At 43.5% G+C, this 21,777-nt stretch overlaps 1 protein-coding gene across 2 annotated transcripts in view; it reads left to right on the top strand.

Annotated features, from left to right (window-relative positions):
- The first annotated feature begins 8,645 nt into the window (after positions 1-8,645).
- The window catches only part of XPO6 (exportin 6), a 43,510-nt gene continuing 30,378 nt past the window's right edge, over positions 8,646-21,777 (top strand). For both annotated transcript variants that reach the window (XM_083414104.1, XM_083414103.1), the window contains exons 1-3: positions 8,646-9,563; positions 19,364-19,454; positions 21,258-21,370. In XM_083414104.1, coding sequence (XP_083270230.1) covers positions 9,561-9,563; positions 19,364-19,454; positions 21,258-21,370 — 207 coding nt within the window. In that variant the 5' untranslated portion in view covers positions 8,646-9,560. The remainder of the gene's footprint in view (positions 9,564-19,363; positions 19,455-21,257; positions 21,371-21,777) is intronic.

Below are 21,777 nucleotides of genomic sequence, written 5' to 3'. Positions count from 1 at the left end.
GGTATGTTGAACAGAAAGCTATGAATTGTCCCAGAAAGGCCTGGTTTCACATCCCCATTGTCAGGTGCAAGCTGTCATTAAATCACAACATGCCAGTTGGAGTTGGACTAGGCAGCCTTTCAAAATGGAGGATGACCTCAAAAAGAGGACTGTCCTCTATAAAATATAACACTTAGGGTTGTACTTCATTCCAAAACAACATACCAACTGAACCACAGCCATCCTTTGAAGTTTGCCCTTCTCTGGATTTTGTGATGCAGCTCTCAAGCCAGATAATGAGTACAAAAATGCATATTCAAAGGTGTGCATTAAAATGCATATGTTTGTGAAAATAACATGCAAAAAATGCACTTTATTAGGGAAGGCTGCTTTGCAAAAAAAAAAAAAAAAACAACCCTGTACATTATGCAAAATTCACACAGAACTGTGCATATCAGGAGAAATCTGCAGTAAAACACTGATTAAATTTCACAAAAAACTTGCCTAACAAACAAAAAACACGTTGAAAACTGATGTGCAAATGTGAGGAACTGAAATTAAGACTGGAAAAACGAAAAACGGAGAGAAACCAAGACTTGACAGATCAGCTCATCCCTATCAGGCCCCCCTACCCCAATCCTGAAACTTCCCCTATTTGATGCAGCCCTAGCACCAATGTAAGGGGCTTAATCTCCAGGACCGGTCCAAGCTGCTGCAGGCAGTACAAACACACATCCACAAAAAGAAATCTTAAAAATTTAATGTGTCAGCTAATGGGGTGCAGAGAGAGAGAGAGAGAGAAAGAAAGAGAGAGAGTCTACTGACAAACATCAGGGCTCCTGGGATTCCCCTAATGAGTTCCAGGAAGCGATAGATGGCTAACCCAAAAGGCACCGTATAGTTGCTGGTAGCAAGGAACTTGGAAGCAGCGTCCTTGTTCTCTGGGGACATCAGGCCCGCCATGCATCAATGATATTTCATAAACATAGCCTGAGTCACTCCTAAAACCACAGCAGTTCTGGGAAAACCGAGAGTCCTGGAAGAATCACATTTCTGGGTGTCCAGATCCGAGACCTTTCTTTGGCTTTGCCCATGCTTAATTTCTCCCCCTCCCCGTCCCTTTCCTTCAGTGTAAATACAATATAGAACTCAATAAAAACCCATTAGCTTGATCACAGCCTCAGAGAAATTGCAAGGTTTTAATAGTCGGGTGGCTGATTTTGCCTGGTTGTTGGCTTTGAGCCAGCTTATTTCATGCACTGTCACTTAAATAATTTGGGATATTTCCCTCCCCGCCCCCAAGTGCTAAGTTTCTAGGCCATCTCGCAGACACAGAGCACTGCTGGGGGGGGGGCACCACTTGTGGCAGGAATTTCAGTAGGGATGGTGGGATTGGTTGAATGTGCCTGGGGCTAAGTGTAATTTAAGAAGAGGGTGGCAGGGGGTGGATAAGAACAGGAGACCTATTCTGGATCAGACCAAGCCTTTATCTAGTCTAGAAGAGAAGAAACTGTGGTCTTCTGGATGTTAGAATCGTAGAATCATGGAGTTGGAAGTGATCCCTAGTGATTCCATGCAGGAATCTTTTGCCCAATGTGACCCTAAGTCTAAGAGTCTCATGCTCTACCAGCTGAGCTATGGACTCCCATCAGACCCAGGAAGTGTGGACCTTGGTCAGGGATGATGGGAATTATAATCCAGCAATATTTGGAGTGAGGGCATAGGTTCCCCATCCCTGATTTAGTCCTGGATTTTCTAACAGCGGCTTACAAACAGAGTGCAAAGACAACAATCTAGGGTAGTCCTGGGTCCTACAGTACAGGACTGAAAGCAGCAACAACAGTGAATACTGCCTGTGAGTTTGCTGGATTCTATTACATTCTGGAAATAGGAAGAAGAAGCAAACATACGCAATATCTGCTCCCACTTCTGTTATCGTCAGAATTATCTGACATCCCCAACTTGAAAGTTGCATACTTAGATGAGAAATTTAATTTATAAAAAAATTAGCGAGCAAGCTTTTGAGTTCCACAGAACTCTTTTATCAGGCAGTAAGTTAAACCAAGCAGGTGGAGGGGAAGCTAGGTGTGATGTGGTTGTTTCTCAGTTCCTCAATTTCTAATAATCTGGAGCTGGAACGCAGGATGAGTTATTCAGACATATTTGGACCATACTTTCAAGGTAAGAGGCAGGTTTAAGATGCATCCAGACCCCTGGGAGATAGAAAGAGAGAAAGAAAGAACAAAGGAACATAAGATGAGCCTACTGGATCAGGCCAATGGCTTGATTTAGTCCAGTGTGCTGGAGAGCCAGTGTGGTGTAGTGGTTGAGAGCGGTAGTCTTGTAATCTGGGGAACCGGGTTCGCATCTCCGCTCCTCCACATGCAGCTGCTGGGTGACCTTGGGCCAGTCACACTTCCTTGAAGTCTCTCAGACCCACTCACCCCACAGAGTGTTTGTTGTGGGGGAGGAAGGGAAAGGAGAATGTTAGCCGCTTTGAGACTCCTTAAAGGGAGTGAAAGGCGGGATATCAAATCCAAACTCTTCTTCTTCTTCTTCTTCTTCTTCTTCTTCTTCTTCTTCTTCTCACTGTGGCCAAACAGCTGCCTCAATGGGAAGCAAACAGGAAGGACGTGAAGGCAACAGTGCCCACTTGAGATTCCCAGCAAGTGGTATTACTATGTCCAGCCATGGAGGCAAAGCATAGCCATCATGTCTGGTAGCCATTGATAGTTTTGTCCTCCATGAATTTGTCCAGTCCTCTTTTAAAGCCATCCAAGTTGGTTGTCACCACTGCCTCCGGTGAGAGTGAGAAAGAGTTCCATAGTTTACAAAATTGACGGCTCCCCATTTGTTTTAGAATATTAAATCTCATAATTGCTCACTTTGTTCTGAAGCCCTCATTGAAACACACAAGTCCCAGTACAGAGATCCCATCAGATCAGAGTAAAATGTTCATGTATGCTACAACAGCTGCTCAGATGTGGTTAGCCCAGAAGTGGAAGGAAGAGACAAACCCAACTAAAGAAGAATGGCAAATCAATCTGATGGACTATGATGAAATGGCAAAACTATCTGGGAAGCTCAGGAATCAAGAAGACAATAAATTTAAAAAAAAGGAAGGGGAAATGCTTATTATGTACATAAAAATCATTTTAAATGGGTCAAAACATTAAGAGGATTTTAATTACATTTGTATGGTAACAGAAAGTACAGATAATCTAGAAATATGAAAAAATGGAGAAGTATTGATATGCGGTTGAAAGTAGAATTAATAGGACCCATGAATAGGATGGGGGGGGGGGGGAGTCAAGAGATTCATAGTAATCTCAATATATGGAATGTTCATGATATTATGATGTAACTTTATTTTCTCTCTCCTTTGTTCTTTTTCTTTAATTCTTTTTCTTTTATTTCTGAAAATCAATAAAAACCATATTAAAAGAAAAAAGAAACACACAAGTCCCTAGGGACATGAAAATAAAGAGTAACTTGTAGTCTTTATATTACCAACACCAGGGGATAATGCTTACGTGGTGCATGATGTTAGAAGTCAGGAGGTGCAAGGAGTGTTCTGTTCACCTTCGTGCAGTAGGCTAGAGTCTACACATGCACACTTATAGGCCACCATCAATGTTCCATTCATCTGGATAGGCAAGAGGCATGGTGGGAGGTCAAGGACGCATTGCAGCCAGGCAAGAACACTCAAGGAGGATGCAAGGTAGGGTTGGGGAGAGTCCAGGGGGAGCAGACAGAGAGCCCTAGAGAGCCACACTAGACCTCTAGGCCTGCAGTTTTCCATCTCTGGGTTACACAGTTGATTCTGCAATCTCTGCATCTTGCCTTGGTGGTGCAGAAAAGACCTGGCGTCTCCCCCAGATGAGAGGGAGGTCAGGGATCAAGGAGAAGCAGTTCACCGCCCCAAATGGTGAAGCTCAGAGCTTGGATCTGAAACCACTTTGATTAAAAATAGCAAGGAAGTGATGTTCCCAGGCTCCATTTGAATCGCTTGCCAATCAAAGGTTGCTCTACATCTGACAGCCACATTTAACCAGTTTCCAAAACAAGACAGGGCTCTTTGATTTAATGGCGTGTTCCTTCAAGCAAAACCATAAGTGCCTTTGATGACGGGACTTCTTATAATTCAATGTGTGTGTGTATGTGTATAATCCCTCTTCAATTCAATAAGATCTTTAATTGGCAAGTCAGAAATTATCTACTTTGATCCCCCCGGCTGCTCTTTGTTAACCCTATTCTTAGCTTCTTGATGCACTCAAGATTGAATCAAATGGCACCGCTTGAGTTTTCTTTATGAGATTTGGATAGAAGTGGGGGGTTTTTTTTAAGCGTTACGACCAATTTGTTGATAAATTGTGTGCATTCATCATGTAAAGAGATACAAGAAAACCTAAATCTCGTACACACATATCATTAGGAATATTGCAAGGCAACTAACTGCATACGTGTAAGAGGGCATCGTTTTCCATTCCCCTAGAACCCATGGACACCCAGCAAAGCCCAACACTGGAAGATTTAGGATGGACAAAAGAAATTGCTTCTTCACGCAGCGCAGTTTCCCCACCTGCAATTTATCTGCACAACAACCCTGCGAGGAAGGTTAGGCTGAGACAATGAGTGACCCAGTGAGATTCATGGCTGAGCGGCTCCTAGCCACGATGGCTATGTCCTATGTACCTCCACAGTCAGAAGCACCACACCTCTGGAGATCATTTGCTGGGAATTGCAGGTGGGCAGAGTGCGGCTACAGGCTTACTGCAAGCATCCAGTCGGCCATTGTGAGAATGGGATGCTGATCCAGCAGACTTTTCTTATATTCTTATGTTTAAAGGCCTATATAGACTATATAGACCATTGCCTTGTGTTCACAGTGGCCAACCACAGGAAACCTGCAAGCAGCACATGAGCACAACAGCACTGTCCCCACTTATTGTCTCTAACTGTGGAGGTGGAACCGAGCCATTGTGGTCTTACATTGGCCCAGAGTGCCTGCTCTTAGTGGGCTCTCAGGGGCCATTGTGGGAACTCTAACATGAGGGGTGGCTTGCCAGAACAGGTCTCCACCACCAGATAAGCCTGCGGCCAGGGAAATTGGAGGGGGGGGCAAACAGATGTCAGTATCAGCACTATTCTGCCCAGAGATACAGAGGGGATCCTGCCCAGCCCCCTTTCCCAAAAGCTGATCAGATCAAAGCTAAAGGCAGCTTCGCACTCCTGCAAGTTTTATACCCCATTTGCATATTAATCCATTTAACTAAATTTGAGCTGCTGGAGAGCTCAGAAACAGATTTGGAAAGACTTTATAGATTTATAATTCTAGCTTCTTAGGGGATTAGAAAAAGTTAACTCTTCATGGGACCTGCAGAAGACACATTGGATGTTTTTCCATCCTAGATCATCGGCACAGGAAGCCCCTATGTGCGAACTATGCGGCATTGCATACAGTGAAGGGCTATGGGTTAAGGTGGATGAATTTAAATTAAGTCGATGCAAATCATTTATTTAAATCATCAAGGGGGGGGGAGAGGGATTTCATCAATTGCCTGCATCAAACCAAGTTCGACTCAGAGTAGACCCATTGAGATGAGTGAACCTAAGATAGCCATATCCATCCATTCCAATGGGCAAACTCGAAATATGATTAACCCAGAATACAGCATGTTGAGTTCAATCAAGTTTCCTTTTCTAAAATTCTTGTTATTTCCTAAGCAAGCATGCACACTAACTGGTTGCTCTAACCATTTTAATGCATTGCTTTTCAACTTAAATAAAGCCTTTATGTAATCTAGAATGGGGGTAGCCAACCTTTGGGGGCCAGTGGGCACATGTGGAATGCTGAGAAAATGCTGTGTGTGCATCAGCCGTACAATGGCAGTTGTGGGGCATGTGGCCTAACAAAATGGTTGTCATGGGGACATGGCACAACACAAAATGACTGCCACATCTAGAAGAAAAGAAAAAGTGTCCGGAACACAAATTGGTCTCTTCCCACTGGAGTGGCTGTTTCTCTCATCATCCCTGGAGGTGTTGGGTTGTATTCAAATAAGTACTACTCAGAGTAGACCTATTAAAATCAATGTACCTTAGTTAGTCATCTTCATTAACTTCAGGGGTCTACCCCCCTGATCAATACCCCAGCCTGGTACAAGCAGTACCGACCCAAAACATACCCCTAGCAAGAAGAGTCTTAGGCATTCCCTCAGTTTTTACAACTTGTTTTGTTGTTGTTTTTCCAGTTGCATTCGTTAGCTATGACTTGGTGTACAATTTGCATGCATGATTTATTCCATTCAAATAACATGATAAATAAGCCCACTTTATTCTGATCAGTCACTCACATGCAGGCTGTTCGTTGAATGGGCATTGATGATGTCATTTTTGTGTGAAGATTAACATAAGACTGACTGCACAGCTCAGCACTGTCAGGTTTTAGAAGATGAGCCTAAAGCGGTTTTCCTGCAGACTCTGCTATCGTATTTTCAGTGCCTGCCCCAAAAATTGTTTTACCCAGGCTTGTTATAATTTCAGTTCAAATTTTTTTTGTCATTTTATTATTGGGTTTGCTCACTGCCCTGAAATCTTCCTCCTAATGGAGAATTCAGGTGTTGAGTGGCCACAGGGCTGTCATCAAAATTAAGCAACTAAGAAACAAGAAGGGGATATCAGTGTGAATGTTCCCCATAGCTTTTAGTAATATATTATTTGAAAAAAATTGAGATTTTTTGTGGTGTTTTATGGTTATAATTTGTATTTTATTGTACATTTGGTATGTGCCTTACAAACCACATTTTCTTGAAAAATGGTACATACATTTATTAAATAATGAATGTATAGCATAACAAGGGATAAATTCAATGTTGCACTGTTACAAATATTCCACCAGAGCAAGCATTTTTGCTTGCCTGACAGAACCTCCCCTCCATGTGCTGTTTTGGGGTTTCTCCTGACTCCTCCCAAGTCATTTTGGGGGCACAAGAGGAGGGGAGGAGTCCTGTTGCACTAGCAGAGATCCTTGCACAGGCTTCTACTAGTGGCACTAGTTAGTTGAATTTCACTGTAAATATATTAAATAAGCATTCTCAGGGGAACCTCAATATTTGCAGCATTACAGCCTTAAACATTTTTTTGGAGGGGGGAATCCAACAGCCCAGTGAGAACTGAACATGCTCACTAGCCACGGAATGTAGAATGGGAAAGAAAACTGGAATAATGGGGGTAGGCTGGAATGCCCTGCTTGGAGGCACTGGCTGGTTGCACAAATGTCTGCGGTGTATGTGAAATTCTGCCATACATGCTTAAGAACAATGATGGGGCAATGATGCATTCGATACTGCAGGGAAATGCCCATTTTAAGGCCATTTCTCTTTATATTCTGCAAAGGTAAGGCTGAAACCTACTAGTGGTTCCCCACACATCCAATAAAGACCAAACTAAGGCACGGATGACAGTGGTACAGAGGCACTGATGACGGTGATATGGCATTTTTCTTCCAGCAGAGGGTACTGTTTGCATAAGAAGAGGAGCTCTACAGTGCATGAGGCTAAAGACCCAGGAAGCTCAGCATCCTGTCCTCAGTGGCCGACCAGACAACCATAGGAAGCCCCCAGACAGGACCTGGGTGCAACAGCACTCTGCCCATCTGTGATTCACAGCAATTGATATTCAGAGGCATACAGTCTCTGCCAGTGGGGGCAAAGCAGAGGCATTGTGGTTTGTAGCTACGGATAACCTTATTTTATCCTCCGTGAATTTAGAGAATAGTCTTTTAAAGGCACCCACGTTGGTGGCCATCACTACACTGTGTGGGAGCAAATTCCATAGTTTAACTATGCACTGCGTGCAAGAATACATCATTTCGTCTGGCCTGAGTCTTCCAGGGTTCAGCTTCTTGGATTTCTCTGAGTTTTAGTACTACAAGGGAAAGCGGGGATTTATCTCTCTCTCTCTACACTAGACACAGTAAAGGTGAAGTCAGTAGTAAAAAAGTAAAAAATTATTTTTTGTTTTGGGGTTGTGGTTGTTTTGGTAAGGACGGACATTTAATCATGTTAGCTCCCAGGGCAGTATAGGTCACATACTATCTCAGGGTCAAAATAAATATGATTATAAAGACCTTTGGTTGCATACACACCATGCCTTTTAAAGTATATGGCTTCTCCCAAAGAATATGGGGATCTGTAGTTTGTTAAGAGTACTGGGAATTGTAGCTCAGTGAAGGGTAAACTAGCGTTCCCACCAGGATTCTTTGGGGGAAGTTCATTAGCAGGGAGTTCAGCGGTCTACTCTGAGTAGGACTAGCACTGGCTACCGCCACAGACCTGTTTATTTCTCCACACGCAAACACTTAAGAAAGTTAAATCTGTCAGAGCAGAGGCATCTCATTTGGGTTGGGGGGTGGCAAGTAATAAGCGAGGAAGGCAGACTGGTGGTTGGTGGGAAGAAGCTCTTTCTCCGCCTTTATTGTTTCTGAGGAAGACCCTCAAGGCAGCAGGTTAAAAGGGTTAATTTTTTAGTAGGAGGAGGCGACAAACCACTTTCGCCTCCACCTTTTCGCTCACGCGCACGCGCGTATGCGGCGCCTCGGCTGCTTGGGGTTTTGCCGAGCGCGCGCGCCGTGGCATCACCACCCTGCCCTTCCGGGATTGGTCGGTGGCGCGGGCTTGCTCCGCCGCGCGCGCTCGCGCCTGTCGGGATCCGCCCTCGCGGGTCGCTTCCTGTTACGTCACAGAAGGAAGGCCGAGGTCGGCGCGGGCTGGGTGGGAAGAGAAAGAGTTTGTGGTCGCGGGGCCGTGCGCGAGGTGGGCGGGGCCGTGGGCGGGGCGTCAGCAGCAGCAGCAGCGTTGGTTGGTGGTGGTGGTTCCCCTCCCCCAACCCCGGAGACTGAGAGGAAGGAGGAGGAGGAGGGAGGAGGAGGAAAACCCACCCGGAGATAAAGGAGGGCGAGCGCTCTGAGGAAGGCTCGGCGGTGACTTGCGCAGGGGCTGTGTGAGCTGAAGGGAGGAGGGGGCTAGGAAAGGGGGCGACTTTGGGTTCCTAGGGACAGGCAGGCCCCACCAGGCAGGAAGGCCCCACTTCCTTCCCAAGAGGCACCCAATGCCCCCCCCACAAGAGATAGGCAGCACCAAGCACAGGCCCTCGGACCTTCCCCCCTCTGAAAGGATCCTCCTTTTCATTCCCACCCAGAAAATACACGGCGTGTAGGCCTCTGCTTGCACTGGAGTGTCTGTCTGGGAGATCTCTCGTTTTTAAACCCATTGCATAAATACCCTGCTCTGAAGACCTTCTTTTTAGAAAACGGGGAAGTTAGGGGTGTTTTTAAAAGAAAATATATATTTCTGCTAGCTACTGCTCTCCGATGGGTTCCTGAAACCAAAGGCAGGGAGCGAAAAGATAGGGTAGGGTGGGTGATTTCTTCCCACTCTCCCATTTTTAATTTTTTTTACCCTAATGGAGGAAGATGGTCCTCCTAGGAAGCTACCTCTTGGACCATGACATGAGCTAGGGGAGGGGAAGAAGCCAAGCTCTCAAGAGCCCAAATCATCCCAGACGCCTTCCCAGCCACGATGGTAAGTTTTAAATTTAGTCTATTGGGCTGTTTCTGATAGTGTGATCATGTGTGATATCTTGTTATGTGTGATACACTGCTATATGTGCTGTACTGTCATATGTGTATCTTGGAAGTATAATAATGCTTAGAATATATTGTGCATTTCAAGTGTTCAGAACATTTTGTCTCAATTCTTTTTTTAAAGAAAGTGGTATCCTCATTGTAAAGATTTGGAGGGTGTGGTGCTTAGGCCTAGAGATAGATTTGCCTAAGGTTGCATGTTATCTCATCTTAGCCATCAGTCTTAGTAACAATTAGTGGATGCTTTGCTGATGGATGTCTTTCCAAGTATGTTAAAGGAATTTAAAAGTATTCCAGTAAGATGCTGTTGTTGGAAGGTACCTGGGTACCTGCAGTTAAGTCGTGTTTCAAAGGGCTGGCTTCAGAGCCTAATAGTGTGCTAACAAAGCATATTGGACGCTGGTGAACTTTGCAACTTTGGGTTCTAATATTATTCCCTGTCAGCTGTCATAGGTAGCTGGTTGTCATCAAGGAAGAGTGCTTCATGCAGAGCCAGGGCCTTAAGGAGGAATACCAGTTCATGCATCTGCAGAGCTGCAGAAACCCTTCTGGAAATGAAATAAAGGGTTGACATGTGGAAATGGATGCGCTAACTAAACTGCAGTCTTAAGACCTGTAATCTTGCAGTTGTATTGACTTGTTTGGAGACAAGGGTTTGGGAAGTTTTATATGTTGCAGACTGAAAATCCATGTTTTGATTTTCATGGTTTTCAATTTAGCATCTGACTGGAATCTGTCCTAGGTAAATGTACAATGCCTCATATACTCAAGAATACAGCTTTCAAGCATCTTGCCACTAAAGTTGGCATGTAGGTGGTATGACTAACTAAGCCAGACATAGGCAAACTCGGCCCTCCAAATGTTTTGGGACTACAACTCCTATCATCCCTAGCTAACAGGATCAGTGGTCAGGGATGATGGGAGTTATAGTCCCAAAACATCTGGAGGGCCAAGTTTGCCTATGGAAACTAAGCTTTCCATGCTGCCTTTGTGCGTCTCTAGAGATACTTACACAAAGAATAGTAAATGTTGAGTTTGTGAGGTCTATAAATTTGCATTGCTGTGGTGTGTTCTACCTTGGCCACCACATGGTTGTACAGTCAGTTGGGTATGGGTAAATTGAAATGCTCATTTGTTCATTAAAAGTATCTTCTGCCCATTCAAAGGAGCCCAGGGCAGCAAACATGTCAATACTAAAGCAATACAGTTAAAACCTCAAAAAATGTGGAACCACCTCCAAGAACGCCATTACATGGATCACCACTAATGTGGCCTCCTCTGGTGGCCCTAAGGCCCAAGGTGGTTGATACTGGAAACTAAACTCTTTTTTCTTGGGTCCTGAGCCATTTAGGGCCTTGTTTGCTAGTACTAATATGTTGAATTGCGCCCAGTCGTTCACTGATGGACAGTGCAGTGCTCTAAGGATCTACCCCACTTAACAGTATAGCAGCCACATTCTTCACTAGCTGTAGTCTCTGGACTGCGAAGATAGTAAAACAAATTGTAGTGGTCCTCCAGGTGGGAGGTCACCAGAACATGAACAGTTGAGGCCAGGCCATCCCAATCTGTTAAGCGGATGAGAAAAATTTGTGTCAAAAGAATTTTAAAAATGCAAGCAAGTAACCAACCAACCCTTCATATTAGCTAGTAGAGGCATGGATGTAGTAATAAGAGTTGGAGAGGCTCTGCAGCAAATGATGCTATTGTGTGTCATTTGAAAAATGGATGACACATTTTTCAATGATTTCTTCAGACCTGGCCTCAAATGTTTAGGTGCCTTTGGATTACTGGGTGCCTTGAATGTTTACAGTCATATAATTCTCCTTCTTATTTAAGCATTCTATCCAAGAGAAAAGTCCATGTATACACGGACATTCCTCCACCAAACACACCCCACTCTTACATAAATTGGATGGCTTAATCATTGCACTTCTATGCATGAGACTCAAAGCTAGAATTGTTCATTGCTGCTTTATTTCCTGTTCTCTTTGAGCAATTTGAGTCATACTGGCTTGATCTATTGAATTCTTTTCTCCAAGTTGTAAGTGAGAGGAGGAGCATGCTGTGTCTTTAGTATAATTCTGCAGCAGAGTGCTGTTTTGATCATTGACCAAAGAGCTTTTTGCTGCTATAAAGGCCACTGGTTAGAACCATCTTCCATAGGAAAGAAGCATGTATGCTTAAAACACTTGCTGGCACAGGTAGTGTTTTGATGATGGTGGTGACAATTGGGGGTCCACAAACTTTGACTGGTCTTGGTAGCCAACCAAAAGTTTTTGGTCTTCAGGACTCTCACATTAGGGGTATGGTCTTGTCGCTGACCTCACATGGTGCATCTGAATGCACCATGAAGAGGGTGGTATGCCTTTGAAGGTGCAGTACCAAAACCCAAGTGCCAGGTATGCTATCAACTTTGGGGAGGGAGATGGAGGGAGAATTATCACTAGAAGGTGAGCACAACTGTGGGAATGTTTCCAGTCCCTCTCTCCATTTCCAAGGTTGGGAGGAAGCTTGGGGGCTCATCAGAGGGCAGCAGAGTGCTTGCCATGGCAAGCGGAATTGTGAAATCCTGATATTGTTGATGGCAACAATAGCATTTGCAGAGCACTGAGCAGGGTATTTAGAGTGCTTACATTATTGCAGAAGCCTAGGGTGGTGTACAAAAGGATTATCCCAGTTTACAACAGCCCTCTCAGGTTAGGATGTGAGATAAAGACTCTCCGAGTCCCCCACTGAATTTCATGACAGAGAGGAATTTTTAACCTGTGCCTCATTAGACCATGTTATCGCAATAATCCTTATATATAGGTCAATATTCTTATCCTCACATTGCAGTGGTGGAGAGGAAGCAGGGATAAAAGGTTAATAGGTTGCTTAAAGACACCCATAAGGTTCATAGCAGAGATGAGACTAGAATTGATGACTTCTTTGTGTATAGTTCATTGTATGCTTAACACCTGTGGTACCCTAACTCTAAAAGTTTTAATTAAAGTTATTTATTTATAATGAAATTTTATGTCTCACCTTTATAAGCATGTGCCACTCAAAAGTTTCTGTTGAATGCAGGGGACGAAAAGGTCTTGGGTGTGGGATAAGTTATTGAAGAGGCTCATGTGCAGGAGAGCAATCACTTCTTCCCATAAGTCATACCCAAGTTATTTCCTGCTTCTCATGCCACTTTCCCCTGTAACAATTGTTAACATTGAAGGTCCACAAACGCATTCACCTATTAGACGAGCAGGGTTCGAAATTAGCAGGACGCCAGGAGCATTTCGTGCCTAAAGATTCTCCATTTGCGAGCACTTCAAAAGGTCTGGGTGCCATTTTTTTGCACCTGGCTGACTGAAATATATGTGCTTTGAAGCCCTGAAGTATATGTTAAAGATAGACAGTATTTTAAACAATAAAGAGTAGAGTGTTTTGAAAACTGAAGTATGATACCAGTATTTTTATTGTAAACACCAAATTAAACACGTATTAATAATTTCTGTTAAAAATGTGATATTAACAATGTGCCACTTATGTGAATTGTGTAGTAGTTCATGCTTATCAGAATAAATAAAAAGAAAGTGTTACTGACCCCCCCCCCCCCAATGGCAACTAAACGTTCTGTTTTGGCACCCACAACCCAAGTCCCATGAGCCATTTGGCTCCTAGCTTTTCTATCCCAGTTTCTAACACTGTAGTCAAGGTAACCTGGTGAGGGCAATATTAAGGAGAATTCCTATACCACTACTGTACCGAGAAGGATGGAGAATCTCTCTGGCGATTTCCTAAGCCTTGCAAATACTTTGAGAGCCGCGAGACTTTTCTCTGATTGCTGGAATGTCTATACTCAGCACAACGGGCATGAACTGTCACCTTTTTGCAGTTCAGCATTGTGGAAGAAGGAAGAACCCTGCTCCTTCCCTCCCCACAACTTGCAATGGACCTTGAGCAGCTGCCATACAAGCCACTTCAGGGGGTGCAGGATCAGGGCAAGCAGAAATGTGGCCAGCTACCAAGGCCAGTCAAAATTGATGGGCCCCTGATTAAAATGTGTGCGCAAAACCAGATTTGACGTTTTCATCACAGGCAGGTGCTCAGCTTTTTTCTTCAGGCTTTTTCTCACTGAACATGTCTGACTATTGAAGTGACGGATGTGTATCTTCCACCCACTTCCTCAAATGTAGCTTAAGAATCTACATAGGGAGAAATAGTGGAACAAGCAGACTGAACTGAGGAAACATATTGGGTGTATTTTGTGTACTGTGTGTAATGAGAGGGCACTGCTCTTCTCCATTACAGCTTCACTCTGACACACATCTAAAACCACTGGAGTCTGTTATTTCAGTATTTCTCCTCTCTGCTATCAAAGACAGCTTTCCTTCTTGTCCAAGTAATTTAATACAAACTCCATGCAATTCTTTGTTTTCGGTCCCCACTTTGTCATTGATCTTTCTGGTAGGAAGTCTATTATGTCTTTCTTTTTCAAGTTCTATGTTGTTTGCCACTGATTTAGAAAGGTAGTTGGGCTCTGGCATGTGTCAACTGGGGAAATATGCCGAAGTGGAGGTGGTGAAGGATGTCTTTAATGCCTGTTAATATTTGTTTTCTATTAGCTGGCTGGATAACCTTTTGAGTGTGCTGTATTTGCCAGGAGCAGTGTGAAGAATGCTGTTCTAACTATCCCAAGAAACCCCAGAAGAGAGCTGGGTTCAGTTTACGTCCCCTGGTGTGATTGTCAATTAAGAACTTGACCCAGAACATTTGAGTACTTGTCAAAGCACTGCCCTAACAACTAATTACCTGTGCTGTGATATGCTCGTATGCCTGCGTAAGAAACCTGATTCCCTCAATCTTCTCAAATCTGGCCAGGCTGACTTTAGCACCTTTCTTTAGTGGAGGGCACTCCACTAAAGCTGGATGTACTCTTGATTTATTTTGACCTGATCTGACTACTTGAGTATCCCAGGGGGGTGGCCAGAAGGCACATTCTGTGGCTACCTTGCTAAAGCTAAGCATATGCAAGTCTGGTTTGTGCCTGAAACCCTTGAGTTCACGGGGGTGTGGAGAGAGGAAAAGAAGAATGTAATAAGACAGGTATCTTCAATCTTTTCAAACCCACTTTTAACCCCAACATTCATTTGGGGGCCCTTTTAAAAATTATTTTATCATATGTTTGCATGATGGTAGTGTTCGTGTTGTGACCTACCTTGGATCAGATCGTGATTCTCTAGTTGAAGATTAGTGTGCGTACACCCCCCACCCCGCTTCCACGTCACTTCTAAGTAAACTTGGGTCTCTCCTTTAAAAAAAGCAACCTTTGCTCCATTGCTTAAAAGGAAGATATTATGTGTTTGTAAAAACACAGTGCATCAGGCCTACCCTTTCTCTCCCCCCCCCCATCCTTGTCTGCTTCTCATTTTGAATACCATTATTTTTATCAGAATAAATCATGCCAATTTATGCAGACTTGTTCAGAGAAGGCTGGCTGATTCAAGAACACCTAAATCTATATTTCAAGCTATGTTAAGAAACCTCACACTGGCAGGTAGTCTAAGCTTGTGGAATTGTTTGCTACCTATCAGAATGACTCAAGGTGAGAACCTAACAAGTACAGGGGCTAGAATATCAGATTTGGATAAATTCTCATCTAGCTGCAAAGCATGCTGAGCTGGCCCTACTAAAACAGAGTGTGACTTCCTTATTTATAGTTTAGGCTTCATCTGAAAATAAGCCAGAGTTGTGAACTACTCTGCTGAAAAGTGCTGTAAAATTTATTTCAGGATCTGAGAGAGATTGTAGCATGAGGCAGAAAATGTGGTTAGATTAGGTTGTAAATGATTACCATGCACACATCAAATATGTTAGATCAGTGGTTCTTAAAGGGTGTGACAGCGCAACCACACACTGGTGTGGCAGGCAGGAGAGGATGGCAGGAAGATTCAAGGGCAATCAAAGAAACATTTAAACATTTCATTGTAATATAGTATAGTACAGTGTCAAAATAATTTATATATATATATATTCAACCAGAAGTAGTACCCGTGCCTCACACCCGTGCCTATTCTTCTGCAGTTCTGCACAATATATTGTTGTGAACAAGGATTTTCAAGTTTGACAACTATGGAAGACCAGAAAAGAGAAAGGCTTATTTGTGTTGATGAGGAGATGAAAATTTGTTTGTCTTAAATTAGACCTAATATAAATGAGATTACCCAGCATAAAGCAAGCTCACATCTTTGTATATAGATAAAAAGGTAAAGGACCCCTAGACGGTTAAGTCCAGTCAAAGGTGACTATGGGGAGCAGCGCTCATTTAGCTTCAGGCTGAGGGAGCCAGCATTTGTCCGCAGACAGCTTTCTGGGTCATGTGGCCAGCATGACTAAACCGCTTCTGGCGCACAGAAACACTATTTACCTTCCTGACACAGCAGTATCTATTTATCTACTTGCACTGGCGTGTTTTCAAACTGCTAGGTTGGCAGGAGCTGGGACAGAGCAACGGGAGCTCACCCCGTCGCGGGGATTCGAACCGTCAACCTTCTGATTGGCAAGCCCAAGAGCCTCAGTGGTTTAGACCGCTACCCATAGTTGCCTTTGACTGGACTTAACCTAGGCTTGCCATATTTCAAAAAGTAAAACAGCCCCCAAATTGTTGAGCTCTGTGGTGTATATGATGCCGCGCGAAAATAGGTTTATTGAGGTTGAAGGTGGCGTGAGGAGAAAACGGCAGTTGGGCTGAAGGGAGAGGAAGGGGATGGGGAGGGCAACTAACAGGTGTGCGGACACACAGAGAGACTGGCCCCACGTGCTGCCCACCATCCACTCTTAACAGCACACTCTCTTCTCTTGACTGCCCCCCTTTTGCCATTGGTGCCCTTCTAGGCAGCCTCAGAGACAGAGAGAGACTAGTCGTTTGGGGCTGTGCGTTGCATTAGAGCTTCAGCGAAAATGCTTGTTTCCCTTGGCCTTAAGTGTTTCATGTGGTTTAGCATTTGGTCAGGATTTGCCATATTTACCTCTCATGTATTGTTGCAATCAATATTCTGTTTTGAGCTGCTGATTGAAGACAAATGAGGTTAACAGCTTGTGCTCATAATGTTACAGCTTTTAAAAATATCCCATTTCCAAGCACATGCTCCAACAGAACCAAGGTTGAATTCATTAGTTCCAGTGCTTGGGGGTGCAGGGAGTACTTCACTACAGTGTTCACAAACTCCCATTGCTCTAGGCACATTTTGTGACAGGGAATTAGCACGAGCAGTTACTGAGCTCTGGGTACTGAACTGCGCCTACGATTTCAAATTAAAACTACAGAGTAGTGGAAGGAAAGGAGGATCTTTTTCTGCCTCCCTGCTTCCAGCTACTCTCTGAAGACTGGAGAAGAGACCCTCTTAAGAATATTGGGGTGGGGGTGGGCAGGGGAATGACTAGACCATGTGAAAAATGAACATAATATTTTAGCTGCAGTTCATTCATTTTCAGTTTTGTATTCTGGTTATAAAAAAGCGTGTCCAGACATTCCATTGTTGCGCCCGTAATCTAGGTTGAAGGTGCCATTTAGCTCCTAGCTTTCATATCTCAGTTTTTAACACTGCTTCACTACTCTTTAGAAATAGCAGCTGAAAAAAAAAAAAAATGAGTTTCTTTTGTATTCTAAAGAGCTCACTGGGAACCCAGCCCACTGGAATATAGAAATTATAATTTTCCCCCCAAATCTTCTTGCTTCCTCTTTCAGAGAACCTTTTATTTTGAATTATGCACTGATGGAATTAAAACACATCCTTTTTGTAAATGTCTGGCAGTGCACATGGGATTCAGAGTTGAATACATCTGGAATTGCGGGTAGAATTGCAGCATGGCTGAGATTCCCATTTTACAGATAAGAAAAGTGGATAAGAAGGAACAGTTTGAGCCATGGCAAGCTAGGAAAGACCCCAGTTTTCCAGAATTGCTCAGCATTGTGTCTACGAAGGCCAGAATAGGGTTCGGAAGGTAATCTTGGAAGGTGTACCTGGTCCTTGTCTGCTGCTGCAGGGGAATACAGTACTTGGCAATAGGTTATCTTTTGTTGTTGTCGACCTCTTTTCTTATCCTGAGTTAGACAACTGGTCAATTAATTCAGTATTGTCTACAGTGCATGGCAGCAGCTTTCTACGGTTTCAGACAGGGGTCCCTCCCAACCCTACTTAGAGATGCTGGAGGTGTAGAGAACCTGGGACCTTTTGGATTTTGAATCCCAGTGCAAGGCAAAGGAGTACAGAATAGCTGTTCTGAGCATTCTGGCCAAGCATGGAACCGGGAAGGATTTTTTTAAAAAAACCTTTTTGAAAATATTTGTATGTAATAGCATACAAAGTAGCTTAGAGAACTGAAGAAAAAGTATGGTAGAAAGTCTTGTGTACAGTTCTGCTTTGGCATCTGCTGTCAAAAATGTGATTAAAGAATAACTTAGAGTCCTTAGAGCATATAAACGCAGGATTGGTTTTGACAACCGTCCATTCTTTATCGTTATTAGAATAACCTTCTCTCAACAAACATTCTTAAGGGATAGGTTTCTATTTTAAGCTTATGAAGAGAATATGAAAATGCAGTCTTCTGTTGCTAAGATACAAACTGCAGTGTGTAAGCCTGTCTAAATGTAGCTTTTGTAAAGGTGTTTCTGAGTTCAGAACTGGTTAAGTATAGTTTTCCTTACCACTACTTTCCATTGGAAATTGAGGAAATCCAGTTGTAACAGGGTGGATACTCTAGAAATGCAGTTTTGTATGTTAAAAGCTAAAAATATTTTTCAGGCATAGTCTTGGAAAGCTCCCTAGAACAGTTGCGATGCTGGATTCCTTGAGCTCTGGCTGCTTGCTTTTGTCATTTAATACTTAATATGCAACAATAGGCTTCATTCTCTGTGTAACATTTTAAAAGCAAATTCTTACCTGTTCTAACCATACTTCTGCTATCTTATTCATCCATAACTATTAGTAAGATGACTAGGCTGTATACACACTGTAACTTAGAGCACATTCAAAGCACATTTCTCCCCTCAAAGAATTCTGGGCAATGTGGTTTGTTAAGAGTTGCTGAGAATTGTAGCTCTTTGAGGGGTAAACTACAGTGCCCACAATTCTTTTTAGGGGGGACATGTACCGTATTTGAATGTACCGTACCTCGGTTCCCAAACATAATTTTCTTGCACTCAGCGGAAGCCGCATCACATGTTCGGGTTCCGAAAAACATTCAGATATGGAAGCATTTCCTTCCAGGTTTTCGGCGTTTGGCTTCCGAAATGTTCAACAACGGGGCGTTTGGGAACTGAGGTACCACTGTACTTTAAAGGTGTATGTTGTGCATGCAGCGTTAGGCCCTGTTAGACGAGCTGGTTTGAGCTCACCTTACTCATCCCATCCTCTCTTGTGTGCAAATTCCCCATCCCTCTTCTTCCTAGGTATGCTCAATCTTGATCTGTAAACCCTGGCTTTGATACTTAACCAGAGCCTTTGTTCCATTAAGGGCTCTGTGTACTCTGCCTCCAGACTTCCAAATTCTGTAAAAAGAATGCTCAAATGTGCTTGTAAACACAAAACTTAAATGGATCTACGCTGCATAATTTTGCTCATAAGACAGGAGGGTTTGGGGTTGGGTTTTTTGTGAGGAGAATGTTTGGGGTGGGAGAACATGAGAAGAAAGGCCGAAGGAGTGTTTAGGTTGAACTAGGAGAACGTAATGTTAACACTGTTCTTGAAATGTCATTGTCAGGCATCAGAAGAGGCCTCGCTGCGAGCTTTGGAGAGTCTAATGACAGAGTTTTTCCACAATTGCACTACTAATGAAAGGAAGCGTGAGATTGGTAAGCTCAGTATCATTCCCACATTCTCCAACCTCAGTAACAAATGCCTTTGGCTAGGCATGACACCTGAAAGGATGGCAACAGGTTTCATAGTTAAAATCTGTGGGTTTTATCCAGCTAAGATATTCTCTGAGTAGTTCTACCATTGGATGCAACCCAGTGTGTATTTTTTATATGTCCACTTCATTTCATATTTCAGTGCATGCTTAAAGCTCATTGAATGCAACCAAAGCTTTCAGAAACACATAGGCCTCCCTTGACTGGAGGGCAGATGTCATTTGGATGATCAAAGTACTAATATCTGTGCTTAAGTGCTTGATCAAGTCTTGTTTAGAAGCCCCCAAAAACCTACATGAATGAATGGATGTGTTACAATGCCTCTTGAGCTGTGAATTAGTGAACCACTCAGAAGGAATTGTTACTACTTCAGGCAAGTAGATAATGGCATTTCCTACATGTGCTGTTGTAGAGGTGGGGGTCTCCAACATGGAACCCATAGGCATCACTGTGCCCTCAGATACCCTCTCTCTGACACTGCCAAGACCCCCCCCCCCTCTTGCTCCCAATCTTTAATTTTGTTTTGTATTATCTTTTGGAGAAAATGACTCTTGAGGAGACTGGCTTGTTTGGGTGGTTTACTCTTCTGAGTATTTACTCTTCTGAGTATTCCCAGTTGTTCTTCTGTGAAATTAGGATTTTATGGCGCCAACAACAACTTTTTAGATTTCTAGATGTGTCCCTGGGCCCCCAAGGCCAGGTACCCCTGCCATAGAGACTCTGTGCCTTGTTTTACTTAATAGATGCACAAGCAGAAATGCACAAATGGAATTCAGAAAGTATGTGTGAGTTATTTAGCTTTTTGTGGAACTGCAAAACTGCAAGTTCTTACTTTCTCCCACTTGCTGCCGCCTCCTGCATCCATTTCAGCATAGGAATAGTCTGCATACCACAATATGCCCCCAGAGGACTCTTTCAAAAGAAATTTTCTCTGCCAGGAGGCATGAGCTAGGTTCAGAGCCATTATCTTTAGGTATCCAGTCATTGGAAAGGTGATTCAAGTCTGACATGAACCATAATGAGAACCTATTATCTTTCCTTTGACTTCCTTTGGATAAGTTGTTTTGAGTCAAATTTAGATGCGGAGCTTGACCCACCTCTTTAAACGTGCAGTTGGCTCAATCATGTGTAAAGCAGGAGCTCTAATTTTAAGAATGAAAGGGGTACACGAGGAGGAGGGGTTGTTGAAATTGCTCCCCCTCCCTCCACAGGTTACCTCACCCCCACAATCTTGTCTTCCAGAAGCACCAGAAATGAACCCGGCATAAGCAGTGGACATGGAGAGAAATTAGTACCCCTTCCCTATGTCTTCCTTTGTTCTCAAAACAGAATGCACACAGGACACACACCCTTTCCTTGCTTGACATGTGCTCAGGTCAGGGCTGCAATTAAAGAGACTGGTCTTAAGCACCATCATGTCTAGTGTGATCCTTGGACCCGCCAGACTTCCATGTCTGTTACCTAAATTCAGAAGCGCATTGTTTCCTTTAGAAAGCTGCTTGGCCTTCTTTCCACCACTGGATGATAAACGCAGAGAGCTAGCAGTCCTGAGCTTCCTTACCTTTATGTTCAAGAAGGTACTACATTTTGTACCCCAGGTTGCCCCAAAGTCCAATTGCATAATAACCTGTGAGCCCTTCCCTGCCTCCTGTGTAAGGTGCAGTTTATTTGGAACAGGCTATTGAATTGCCAAATGACTTGAAATTCTATTAATTTTAACACAGTTTTTTTGGGTTTTTTAACCAGAGGAGCTCCTGAACAACTTTGCCCAGCAGATTGGCGCCTGGAGATTCTGCCTCTATTTCCTGTCGAGCACAAGAAATGACTATGTAATGATGTACAGTTTGACAGTGTTTGAGGTAAGGTACTAGGCAAGAGTAAACTTGCTCAAAGCATGCCTCTTATGAGTTCCGTTTCACTCAGTTAACTCTGTTGTGGTGATAATTCGAGCTGGTCCAGGGGTATGGATAGCCTTCGGTCCCCAGATGGTATTGGACTATAACTCCCATGAGCCCCGGCCAGCATGGTTGCGGATGATAAGTACTATAGTCCAGTAACATCTGGGGACCTAAGGTTGGGAAAAGCTGCCTCAGATTATTCTTCCGTTATACCATCAGATTGTTTGCTTTGTTTAATGACAACTTTTTGCACCATGAGTATTTCCCATTCCATACAGAGCAGCAGAGATGATGAGTTTGAATTGATTTTTGTAACTCTGATTTAAAGATAGCAAATGTTGGTCACCTGTTATTCTTACAGATGGGTT

The sequence above is a fragment of the Podarcis tiliguerta genome, assembly GCF_965153285.1.
Source record: "Podarcis tiliguerta genome assembly, chromosome: 14".
Classification (NCBI taxonomy): domain Eukaryota; kingdom Metazoa; phylum Chordata; class Lepidosauria; order Squamata; family Lacertidae; genus Podarcis; species Podarcis tiliguerta.
This window is presented reverse-complemented; position numbering and strand designations above follow the sequence as displayed.